This window comes from Cariama cristata, unplaced genomic scaffold (genome assembly GCF_000690535.1).
Source record: "Cariama cristata isolate BGI_N322 unplaced genomic scaffold, ASM69053v1 scaffold19512, whole genome shotgun sequence".
NCBI lineage: Eukaryota > Metazoa > Chordata > Aves > Cariamiformes > Cariamidae > Cariama > Cariama cristata.
In genome coordinates this window covers 1-13143 of record NW_009604601.1, presented here as the reverse complement: position 1 = coordinate 13143, position 13143 = coordinate 1, and the positions used below count along the sequence as shown (strand labels likewise).

General features: G+C 38.9%; 1 protein-coding gene across 1 annotated transcript; it reads right to left on the bottom strand.

The window, feature by feature from the left end:
- Nucleotides 1–1474: 1474 nt before the first annotated feature.
- On the bottom strand, nucleotides 1475–13091 carry VPS26A (vacuolar protein sorting 26 homolog A (S. pombe)). The gene is made up of 10 exons (XM_009695687.1): nucleotides 13076–13091; nucleotides 12916–12968; nucleotides 10064–10213; nucleotides 8271–8346; nucleotides 5866–6022; nucleotides 5118–5282; nucleotides 4542–4648; nucleotides 3383–3451; nucleotides 2679–2821; nucleotides 1475–1791 (listed from the first exon to the last, which is right to left on the bottom strand). The coding sequence occupies exons 1-10, from the start codon at nucleotides 13089–13091 to the stop codon at nucleotides 1678–1680; spliced, it is 1050 nt and encodes a 349-aa protein (XP_009693989.1). The 3' UTR covers nucleotides 1475–1677.
- Between the last annotated feature and the right edge of the window lie 52 nt (nucleotides 13092–13143).

Below are 13143 nucleotides of genomic sequence, written 5' to 3'. Positions count from 1 at the left end.
AGAGACAACCAACAAAGACGACCCAGATGTTAGTGAGAATACAGCTGTTTTAATAATTCAAATAGCAGCTCAGTATGTTTCCCGTTTATTATACATGGTTGCACAATCTGAGGCTGGTTAAATACAATCAAGTTTTCAAAATCTCTTGGAATCATTTCCAGATTACAACATGCAAGTGACCATGAAAATATTTGGCTTTTAACTTTATTCTTTAAATTTCTGAACAGGCACTTACATGAGGGAGTTAAACTTGCTCTCATTCAAAGATATCCGCGTTAGAAGTATCCTAGCATAAAGTACACAGAATCTTTGCTTTATCAAAGTGCCACAGTAATAAAACAGTTCTTATAGAAATGTAATTCGATTATTTACTTACTCATAAAGTAAGGTTACCAATGACACTTGCACCGGAGTTGAGAAGTCTTGGTTTAAAGGCCAAGTGAACTACAAGCGCAAGTAGCCTTCCACACAGCAGGCTTTGTTTTATGCCCAAGCCACATGTCTGATAACAGACTACATGCTCAGTTGTGAAGAGATGGCGGCTAACTCCTTTAAGCTATTTCTTCAAACACTAAATGCAAACGAGATGATTAAGACAAACGATCTGCTGTGCCAGACAGGCTTCTAACAGTTTTAAGGCTTGCCTGGCTTCAAAATACCTTTCCAGAAGACCACAAAAAGCTTGTTTGCCCTCATAACAGGCCCAGATGGACTAGGAGGAGGATGTCCTTTGAGGATGTTTTGCCTCTCCTGTCAGGACAGCGAGGAGACAGACTGTGAAGACAGTGGAAGCATGAAGCCAGAAGGAACCACATAGTTTCATGTATTTGCAAAATAATCAATGTTACCAGTATTTATTTCATCAGTAAGAGATAGTTACGTTCAAATACTTTACCCGCTCACCACCTGAAGGTGGTATGACATCTCTACAGTCACTAGTTACTGGGCAACAAACCCCCAAAAGTCAGGAGTGACTCACATGAAAGGCTTAGAGAAGTATAGTAAAGAAAGAATTTGGGGAGGGAGGGCAAAGATGCTTCCTAACATTCTTTGCTACTGACAGATTCAAAGCTTCTTAGAAACCTTGGTAAGGTGTCTGAAGGCTCCACAGTTACCATAGTCACAGTGCATATACATGCAGTTTCAGTTAAACCCTGTCTAACATAGTAATTAGAAGTCTTATTAGGACAAATTCACCGTAAACCTTGATTTTTAGTGTGATTTAGTCAATTGTGTCTTACTGTAGTTTCAAAACAAAACAAATGCAAATAAGCAACATTGGGAAGAAACATGCAATAAACAACATGAGAGAAGGGCAATGCTTTAGTCTACACTGTATAGGTGATCAGCAAAAATCAAATATACCAGCCTACCATGCATGGAAATAACTAGATTTAAGTTTATGCATATCCAAGTGCATAGAACATTATCAAATAAAAGTAAATGTGCAGTATAAAATAGTAGCTTAAGAAAGTTCCAGTGTTTGGGAAAGCACTTTATTTTAAATGTATATACATACTTGAATGTTTAACTGAAGAATGCTTTAGTAGTATGGTAAATGCAGCACTGCAAGATGAAGGAAGACAGTTGTAATGGGAATTTTGCCCTTCTGTTCCCACAGGCTGCTGCCATCTTTAACCTGCTGAAGCATTGCAAAGTTTTTCACCTTATACCAGTTCACATTTCGGGTTGCTCAGCAGATGCTTGTGATTCTGGAGATTCAAATCGCTGGTGAAAGTTTGTTCGTTGTTTCCTCAGCTTCTCAGGAGCTTTTCTCCATAAAATTATTTCCTATTTGAGGAAGCAAACACTGTTGAAACCACCATTTACCATTAAGCCAGCAGCATCAAGTATCTTAAGCTCCTAAGAGACAAAGACTTTCGGGGGGAAAAAAAAAAGCAGACTACACACACAAAAAAACTCTGCATCCCCATTACTTACAGAACAGTGCAGTATATGTGGAAAGTAACAGAAAGATGACACAATTATGTTTACATATTTAGTTACTGTCTGAACACTTACCTTTATCAATCTTCAGCAGTCACCTTTTCCTTGACAATCCTACTCCCAACTTTGATAGTATTAAAGAGTTCAAGAAGTTTTTCTTCCTTCTTTTCTCAAAATCCAAAGCCCAACATAGCCACTGTATGCTCCAGTTACCTTTTGTTTTCCATGTTTAACTATCCTGCCTTGTCTGTTCTTTAAAAGGAAGAGTCTGATCTAAGCCACACAGCTTCATTCCAGTGACTCTCTTCGCTATTCCTTCGTCAGCATGACCTCAACTTTTATTATGTTTTCAGTTAAGTGTCTTAGCCCTTATTACAGTTTTGCAATTTTGAACCTGGGCTAATAATAGGAGAGGAAATCTATCTGCAGTAGTTTAAGAAAGCAAGCAAACACACCTGTAGCTCATTTTACCCACAGAGTGTTTTGCCTGGATATTCACAATGCAAGGTTGTTCCATGGTACTGAGCATCCTATCCTTGCTGTAATAGTATCCATCGTCCCTCTTGGGTCCTTTTTGCAAGCTAACATTTTCTATACAGCTTCCAGTACACTCGCCAGCAGAAATGCTTATGCCATACATGAAGCACAGGTGCCTTCTAATGTGCTGAACGTTCAAAGTACCACATACAACAGCCCAGATAATTCTGCAACAAGATTCCTATAGACCATACCTGCTGTTTGAAGTACCGTCTGTCTTCTTCATCCACAAGCACTAGATTTAAGAAGTACCTCACTGAAAATTTTTTGTTCACATCCCTCATTGTTGGAGTTGGGTCATAGCCTGCTAAGAACAGTCTTATAGGAATCGATTCACCTTAAAAGAAGAAAGTTTCAATTAGTTCCTTAAAACTGGATGTCATTAAAGCAGTTTCAGAAGACATGCAAAATAAAGGCAGTTTCCCAAGCAATGTCTGTGCCCCTTCCTTGGTAAAGGAAAAAAAAAATAAACAAAAAACCCCACATCACCAAAAACATCACAAACGTAACACTGAGCACAGAGGTAAGTGTGAAATCAAAAGTGGGAACACTTTCTCAGTGGAAGCGTGGTAGCCAGGGAAGACAAAAGGATCAGTATCTTGAACTCTCTAGAGCTGGTCTACACCATAAAGTCAGGTTTGAACCACAGTGATACAAGGATCAGTCACATAATTTCCAATGGTAAATAAGGGTAAAAATTACTACGATCCCAAGTGAAATGCCGTAAGTCAATAAAAACGTCTGCTTTGAATAGAAAAATTCACCATCATTTCAGCAACCTAAGGAGAAGCATGGTTTCTCCAAGAAAAATTTATACAAGTCATCTCTTCTCCAGATTTTTTTTAAATACACTTCTAACTTAAAATGCTTACCCTTTAAAACAAGCACAGTTATTTACCTTTAACTGGTGCACCATCCATTATTTCATACTTCGCAATGGTTTCAGTCTCTGTTGTGGTACTGGGTCCTGGTGAAATAAGTTTTCACTGTGAGAACACAAGCTTCAGTTTTAAACATTTACAAAGCTTGATCACAGCAATTTTTACTCCATGGCACTTAAGTTGCAGCGTTGTGTATTTTTTGCCTTTGTCTTGCACGTAAGTTACACACAGCTAAAGCAAGCAAAACCCTCTCCCAGACAGAGCATCTACTTCTTACTCTCTCCTCCCCACGCTGACACAGAAGAGGCAGTAGCCAGTGCTTCAAAGGAGCCCTGGGTATGCAGGCTTTAAGTAAGGGACAAGCATGCAGGGCAGGATTTGTGAAACAGTTCTGTTTGATGGGCCATGCTAGCAACTGATACTGCCAGGCCATAATCAGACTAGAAACCTGAAGGGTTATCACCCAGCACAAGAGCCATCTTTCTCCAGAGCCTAGGATGAAGAAACCAGAGTACCTAATTTAACCACCAAAGCCAACAGTAGAGTTTTCTGCCCTTCCTCTGTTGTTATGGAAGCTTTCTCATTCTCTACACCAGCAGCTCCCTATGGCCCCAGCCACTGCGGAATGAAGTCATGAGCCACGGCCTCTTACTGCCTTCCTGTTTCCAGGGTGTACAAGCCTGATTTGCAAACACCACGCCGTTTCTGCTTCAAAGCCTCTTGATATTTCTATCATATCACTTTTAGGCTGACTGAAAATGACACATTTCTAGAAAATGAGAGATTCGCGCTAATCTTTACCAAGTCCACTTTACCAGCCGATCCCTGCAGAGGCAAAGGGGTCTTCAGGATGCATTTAACACCTTTTCCCTTGTTAATTATCTATCAAGCCTGACTAAGCTGCTGCATATTTATGCCCCAATTTATGTCCATTTACAAGGGTTCACGTTTGCAAAGCTAGCCCAACAGTCACAACCCCAGAACAACACTACAGACTGACAATGTTGACAATTAAGTATGATTACAAAATGCAAACGGTAGTCAAACACCAGTGAGAAAGATGCACATGGAACATTAGTTTAGCCAAAGCTGCAACTATTGACTTCACTCTCCAGGTTTGCATAAGGTTCAACTGGCATACAAGTTGCCACTTCTTTTGGACTTTATTTCTCTTACCAATTCCAGTAATCTCCTTTTTGATTAGCTGCAACTCCATGTGCTGAATTTTTATTCTCACTAGGAGGAAATAAATTTTTCCAACAATCACATCCTTTAAGTGATACCTTTAAAAGAACAGAATGCAGGTTTTCATTAAAGCATAAACACAAGTTTTAAACCTTCCTGAATACAAGTTATGCAGCCAGTTACCTTATCTGCCTGTTAACTACTTAGAGCTTACTTCCCCACTGAGCTAAGCAACTCAGCCAGACCAGTGCAACTAGCACCTTTCCATCACTGCAGTATTAGTAAAGGAAGTACTACAGTTATATTGAAAAAGCACAAATGCAGAAACCAAGTCTTAAATATTTGCTAGTGACCTTCCTATTAGTACTGAAGGCAGAAGAGACAAGTATTCGTCAAAAAATGGTTACTAATTATACAACAGCCTAACAGCTCAACACAATAATCATTAAAAATGTTGCTTTACATTTTAAGTCTCCAGATGCCAAGGTTGTTCATCAAATAATACACACTCTACCCTTTTATCCTGAGATACTTACTTGAATGTGTTTTGTTTTAAGTGACACTTACTTTGACTTATTGTATTCAAACTCTATATGAAGACAGTCTTCAATGCCTACTTCCATTTTAATTGAGTTGTTTACATCTGGGTACGTAGCAAGCTGGTGAACAATCAGATCATATTCTTTCACCAAGTCTGACAGCCTTCTCACTATTGTCACTTTTAGAAAATACCTAGGAAGAAAGCCACTGAGTTAGCCATAATTATTCAGAATTGCATAAGTAAAAGCTCTTATGTTCTGAAGTACAGATACTCTTCAGAAGACAAGAGTACATTCTCGTAAGACTAAGCAGAAAAGAATAAGACACCAAAATACAAGACAAAACACTTACAGATAGAAATGTGGAGGTGTTTTGTTTGGTTGTCATTTGTTTGGTGTTTTTCTGGTTTTGTTTTTTAAAAGGAGAGACATGGACTGTCTTCATTTGACTGAACTGAAAGAATTTTATCTATACAAACAACACTGAGCAATTCCAAATAAAGCAGAAAAGGCTACATTATAACATGATCTCAACAACTCCAATCAGGCACACTACCTACTGGCTGTTACATGTCTGATTTGAAATCCAAAAGGAGGAAGGGGGGAGGGGAGGCTAAATTATAGATTTTCTGCAGGAGAGGAGAGGAGAGAAGGCTCGAACAGTTACTACTGGCTGTTACATGTCTGATTTGAAATCCAAAAGGAGGAAGGGGGGAGGGGAGGCTAAATTATAGATTTTCTGCAGGAGAGGAGAGAAGGCTCAAACAGTTACAAACCTCAGTCTGACGTTGGCACCAATGTAAGATTCGTATGGCTTTTCAACCTGCATGAATTCAAAGTCATAGCTTCTGCTTTGGGTCAGTTCGCCGGGTAAGGCCAGTTCTTTCACTAAGTTTACAAATTCATGGGTATTGCTTTTGTCATTGAAGAGTTCTAAAGTTGAGGAATTCAAAGGAAAACATGTTTCAGTGTTTATTTTTAGCAAACACCACCACCTCTAATTTGGTAGGAGCAGGTGGGAGAGGACAACAGAAGCAATTAATTTGATTTAAGTTACATGTATTTGACCAAATATGTTGTCCAGTTTTTTAAAGTTATCTTCAGTTTCAGCAACCTACAGTAAGCATTCCTAAAGAGCTAACTGCAATGAAGAGAACACATATTTGAAGCTTCTCTAGCATGGCATCTTTTTTTAATGATAGCATAGCTAGCTTTAACAAGTACTTCTTGCCTTGCATTCTCTGTAATTAGCATTTCCCAATTTTGGCTTCCAGCATTTACCGGTGGAGGGACAAAACCTAAGCAGAATCAAGACTGGCTCATTTAGGACAGGCCAGTGAACCCAGCTGGTCTCCTGCAGATTAACACCACCTATCAAATGGTTTATTATTACTACTAGTCTACAATCAAATGGCTTACTATGACCACTGGTCTAAGTCAGTCATTCGGAAACAAGTTCTTAATACATAAGCATAGACACATCAGTTTCACAGCAACAGTATCTCCTGTCCCCAGACCAGTGTCATTACCATTCATATCTAAATCTATGTCATGCAATTCTCACCAAGAGAAAAAGTTAGGAAGTTAGAAAAAATAAACATCAACATAAAAATCCAAATACTTTAGTATATAAAACCAAGCTTCTCTACAATTCACAACTGAAAATATCAGCCAAGAACATTAGTGGTAGTTGGGCTTTACAGAGACTGAAGCTTTTCAGAAGAGAAAAAATGAACTAAACACTCCAACTCTACAGTTTATCATTGTCAGTTTGGTGGAAACTGACACTAGCTAGTAGCTGCTTATTTTCTAATATCACTACAAATTATCTAAGGTGTATTTTGTTTGCTATGACAAGCTTTTATATAATACAAAGTTTATTTACTGTTGCATATCCAATACTTTCTGTGTGAGTCAGAAAAGTTGTACTCTGAAGAGTCGGTTTAAAATACATCTTTGACATGCAGCTGGAGCTAGTCTCCAAGTAGTGCAGAGGCAGATCGTATTACTGGGATGCTTTTTGTATTACTATACTAAAACTTGAAAGGATGCAAGAAAAAAAATGGACAATTACAAAAAGCAGTAGCTTAAACCACTTCTGCATAACCCTGAAGACTTCTAAACAGTAACACAATGGAATATCCCAGAAACACAAAAAATTCAAGAAATATTACATCTAATTAAAGTCATTTAGAGAATAAAATTTATACCTCAGAGTAGATGAAGAACCACCTGTACAGCCTTTGGAAGACAACAGACTAGATGAAGCTGACATATGTGAGCTCTATTTTTTTCCCTGCCTCTAAATGCCTGATTCCCATCACACTGCTGCTTTACTCTGAAAGTTTGCTTTTATAGCCCCACCGACCAAAACCTCAAAGCATAAAGCAGCAGGCGTCAGAACTCAGTCCTATCTGCTACGTAACAGCTCAGACACAGGGTACTGGAGCCTACTGACTGATCAGAAAGAGAATTTGTGAAATTCCAAAGTCAATTGTATGAGGCAGAAACTTGAAGAATTACTTCCAAGGGGGACAATAATGCACACAGCCTTCTAACAGAGAGGGAAGGAATTTTAGCATCAGCCTAAGGGTGCAGAGAGATTATCTTGACTGGTAAGAAGTTAGACGTGATCAAGATTCTTCATAGTTCAAATCTAACCAGACTTGGATATAGTTATGAGAAAATTACATTTTTAATGTCAATACCATATTAACTTGCTAAAAAGCATAGAGAACTTCTAAAGAGGCAATACTGGTTTATGTTAACAGTACAAAACTAGATTTTAGAAAACCAACCACCAAAGAATTTTTAGGAGAATTTTGCTATAGGCTGCCCCATCATTTTTCTTTTCTATGCCTCTTCTCTTTCAGAGTCAGAATTAAAGACCACAAGTTTAGTTTTCAAAAATCTCTAGAGGTTCTTAATCAAACTTTTAATCAGTCTGAGACAGACAGCACTCACCATCCCAGTTCTTCCTCACATGTACATATCTTCCCTCCCAACGACTTTCTGACTAGCACAAATTAGTGTTAAAATAAGAAGGATACAATCTTCCTTTGACACTTGCCATCCACTAACCCGATCTGGCTGCAACGTTTAAGCCAAACTGCTGACAGTCACACGTGCCAAGTTCCACAAACCGCGTGCACCTAACACCCTCTTTCTAGCTTAAACTCACCAATTTGTCCTACAAATTCAATTCTAATTCCTTGGTGTTCCACTCTCTTCCCATGCTGCTTAAAGGAGACCTTCACCTACAAAGGCAAAAAAACCCAAACAAAACAGCAGTTAATTTTTTTTCAACACTTTCACTTTAATATATGATCTCCGTAAAAAGGAAAACATATTACTACCTGCCTACGAAAACTGAGACCTCTTCTCAACAGGGCTACCTGACCTTGAAGGTAACCAAAGGCACCACTAAAGCATTTAAGAAAAAAATCTAATCATCCACGAGACTGAATTCAATAACTACGCTTGAAACTTTCGAGTCCCAAAATTAAGAATCCAAGCCAGAGCTTAAGCAGAGTTCATATAAGCCAGTCATGACCCTCTTGCCACCTTTGAAGGCAGAGAGCTTCAAAGCATCTTCTGACAGTCACATCTGGAAGTCCAGAAAAGAACTGTCATTAGATGCATTCCTTTCAAGTCGAGTGAACTCAAGTCCCTTCCTCAGCAGACAGCTACGTATTGGTGTTAGAGAAGTCAATGAAAAATAACAAATAATGAAACCTATTATCAAGATCTTCATTTGTGAATTTGAGTCTCAAAAACAGACGTCATCTCACAAGAAAAGATTCCGTAAGGTTATAATCTATGGAAATATGTAAATATTAAGCATATATAATGTTTTCTTACGAGGTAGTGATGATCAGAGAAATTCCTGTACCTTAAAATCCAGTACATTGTCGATATCCAAGCAGGAAGTAAACCACTCGAATAATCTATCTTTGTGGTTAAAAGGAGGAGAGAGGTAGAGGGAAGTTATCCATTAAATTACTGGTCTTCCAGACCTCCTCATCTCACTGTGCTTGTGTTAGCCAAAACTCAGCAGGCACCTCTCAGGCATTGCTGATACAAGCGAGAAGCGCTCAGGCCAGTGAACACACAAAAGCTAGTTCCCTCAGTTTCCTGAGTTTGAGGCTCATCTGGTGAGAGTTTCACATCCCTGAAAGGATCTTTGTAGAGAACTAAGACCTTAGCATGGAAAGATATCTTAAAGAGCAGAAAATGCCCAGTGACAATAGGTCAGTCAAGATCAAAGTAGGCATTTAGAACTCAATCTCAGAATCCAATACCTAGCTCAAGTTTTTTGGAGGAAAAGCAAACCATAGCAGAAATATTCAAAGAGTGACTCCAGTAAAACGAGAGCCATGCAAGGAGTTCCTAGGTGTAATACTGAAAGTAGAGAAATCCCTCTGGCAATCTCAACTTTTTTTTTTTTTCCCCCCAATAAGGAAAAACTCTTATTGACTCAGCAGCCAGCTAAACTTCCTATGTTGCTCCTCTGATGCAATTCCAGAGACCACTTCAGGGCATGAAACGCAAGGTGTAGCTTCAGGGTTTGCAAACTAGGTTGGCTGCGCCAGCCAAACATTACTGTTACACATGTTGGGTTGTGGATTTTGGAGTTCAAGGGGAAGCAGAGAGATCCAGTTTGGAATAGTTTTCTTGTCGGAAGCAATGACAGGATTGCACATCGTTGCACAAAAAGCTTATTCATAAATACAAGATGACTGGAAACAAATAAACAGCTACTATTCAAAACATTCAGTTTTATCAATTGCCTGAATGACTATGGTTAAAAAGACCATATACAGGAAAACACTGTTTCCTCTTTGAATAACAACACAAGCTGAAATTGCAGCTCTTGCTTACATCAGTTTTCCATTTACCTTCCAATATACACTTGCATGCCAGAATCACTACAGTAATTAATAGTCACTTAAAAAAAAAAATAAATAAATTTACCTTTCCTGAAACAGATTCTCCATCATAGAAAAGAAAATGTTTTTCTACTTTAGCATCTTCTGTTTTGATTTCTGCTGTTTTTCGTGTTTCAGCATCATTAAGAATAACATCAATATCACAACCAGGACCGAAAAAGCCTCCAAGAAAACTCTGGAATAACAAGAATTAGAGAAGTTACTACACAGGAGACATTCCATTTCAAACATGGTATTTACTTGCAGCTATATACTACACATTGGGGAAAAAACATTTGTACTCCCACTAAGTTACAAAGCCATTATGTATTGGAGACTCAAGAAATAGCAATGACAACAGACAGTTTTTCATCCAGCAAATAATTGAAATCAGGTCAGTAACAAGCAGCAACAGCTCTCACAAAATATAATGTTTATAAAAAAAGTACACTGCATAATTACTATTATTACTACTACATTGAAATACCAACAAACATTTAAAATGTTACTGTTGCAAACACTACTATGGTTTCTGTCACTGCAAAGTTTCCAATCACTGCTTTGACTTTAGAAAAATTAATCATTTTAAACCACACTCCAAAAGAAAAAAATAATCTTTTTAACAAATTTATTCCATCTGGTTTAGGATTTGAGATATTATGCCAAAAAAACCCTACGTATTGCTTTATACCTGCTGTAGCTTACCGCATAAACAGCGGTAACAAGGATGATCGGACATGAGTGGGATAACAGAGCAAAGTAGGGTGAAAAGAAAGAACAGGGGATATAATACAAGGCCTATAGCATCCCCCTGGTTGGTGAAGGGGAATAGTGACTTTTATTTGCTGCCTCCTCCTGCACTCCACAGCTCTCTTAGCAAATGAAGAGAGCACGAGCAGGTTCAAGAGGCAGCAGTTCTTCATGCAATCTACCTTAGGTACACAACTGCCATCAGATAGAGTGCATGTTACAAGTTTACCTGTAATACCGCTCCAGGCACCAACCCATTACGAGCATCAAATGTTTGTCCTCACCTTACAACCGCATTCCCTAGGCTCCAACTTTTGACCGGCACCAAACACAAGAAACTAGAAGAGATCATCCTTTGACCTTGCACACACAATTCTTACAAGAAGCTGCAAAACATGTTAGTGGCTCTATGGGAAACTCGACAAGATTAGTACAAAAGCGAACATTTTCTCCTAAGAATTAGGCACTAATCTGTTTTGATGTACTAAAGTAGACAACACTTCACTAATTCAGTGTGATTTTGGGGCTTTTTGGAGAAATTACACTATGTTCTCAACAAGAGTACCCGCTTCAACTAGATGAATTTGGTACACATGAAACAGTCATTCTGACTTCACCAATTTAGTATCAAAGATTGAGTAAGAACACATTTCAAGACTTTCTGGGGACCCGAAGTTTGAAATGTAGTATGAATAACAAAAAGTCTCGAAGTTTGTTCTGAATGCTACTGCTTAGCAGCAGGAACACTGAGTGACTTTTCACCTACCCCTACAAGTCAAGCAAAGACACGGTACAAGCCTGAGCTATAAAACAGCGATTCACACAAGACTAAACTGACTTTGTATTTGTCAGATAGCAAGCAGCCCTAGTTCAATCCACAAAGATGTATATAACTGTAACTGAAACCTAGTTTTATCTACTTCACATTCTCAGAGAAAAGCAGAAGCAGATGACCAACAAGGCAGTCAAATGTAAGACCAAACTGTCTTCCAAGTCTCTGCCAAGCACACAATTGCATTAACTGCTGAAACAATTTTTATTTATTTTTTTTTAAATGACTGCACACTAGAACCTTTCTTGATTTTTGGCTCCTGGGGAAGGGTGAGAAAGAAGAAAGTTTCAATGAGAATTACAAACCTTTAGACTATTTTAAACTGTTACACAAGTTACTTTTGAACATGCTTATATTTTTTCTTTAGAAACTGTACCCGTTTTCCAGATAAGCCTTATAGTTTCCTCCCTTAAACTGTTACACAAGTTACTTTTGAACACGCCTATATTTTTTCCTTAGAAACTGTACTCGTTTTTCAGATTAGCCTTATAGTCTTTCCCCCTCCCCAACTAAACAGGGAAGCACATTACCTTTAAGTAAACATTATACAAGATGCTCTCACAGTACCTTCCAAATTAGGAAGCTGTACCACCATTTAGAACAGTCAGTCAGACCTAACATTGGCAACATCACTCCGCAAGACACTGCGTATGAATATTTCAACGGTACCCCTTAGAGATTAGCCATGATCTCATCCAGAGAGGACAAGAACATACGGAATAAAGAAATCAACAGCTGGTATCTCCTCCAGTTGCTATCGAAGATACTGCTGCATGGAAACTATGCAAAACAAGTAGTATTTTAAGAAGCCATCATATGGCTTATTATGTTACAGCCTAAGAAAATGAAGACAGAGAACTAAGGCTTTCAGAAGCTGGCCAAATGCTAGGCTATGTTCTTGCTTTCATGCAAAAGACAAATACTGAAGATTTTCCTACATCAGGACGAAAACCAATCTGCATTCAGTCCTCACGTGTTATATCTGCACTAAAGGACTTGTAGGACTCCCGGCAGCTGATAAACGGTGAAGAAATCCCAGTCTCAGCTTCACACGGAGCCCTAAAAAGCTTTTGCATGCCCAACAGAGAAAGAGACACATGTTAAGGAATCCACACACTTCAGAAACCCGAAGTGCATCAATCTAGCTAATTCTTTTAAATATTTTTTTTAAAAAGCTATACATCACAGCACACCAAGCACTTTGCCTAGGCCAAGCCTGGTAAGCATAAAGCGGCCGCTCTTTCAGCAGCCCTGAAGAACTGCTACCGACCGCTGTCATTTTAAGCGCTGCCTTACAGGACTGCTGAAAGATTTACTGACGCTTCCAGGACTATCCCATGCACTTTCCCCAAAGCCTCCCGGACAGCAGCTGTGTAGGAAAAACGGAAGCCAAGTTTCATGACTAAACCCCGTACCGACGGGGATATGTGCGCACGGAGGAGCTAACCCATAAATTACGTTAAGGACACCCCAAACCTTTGTTTCTCGCCATCTCGCCCCCTGCTGTTTTGCGAGCTCTCCCCCGAGCCCGCCCCGCACAGCAG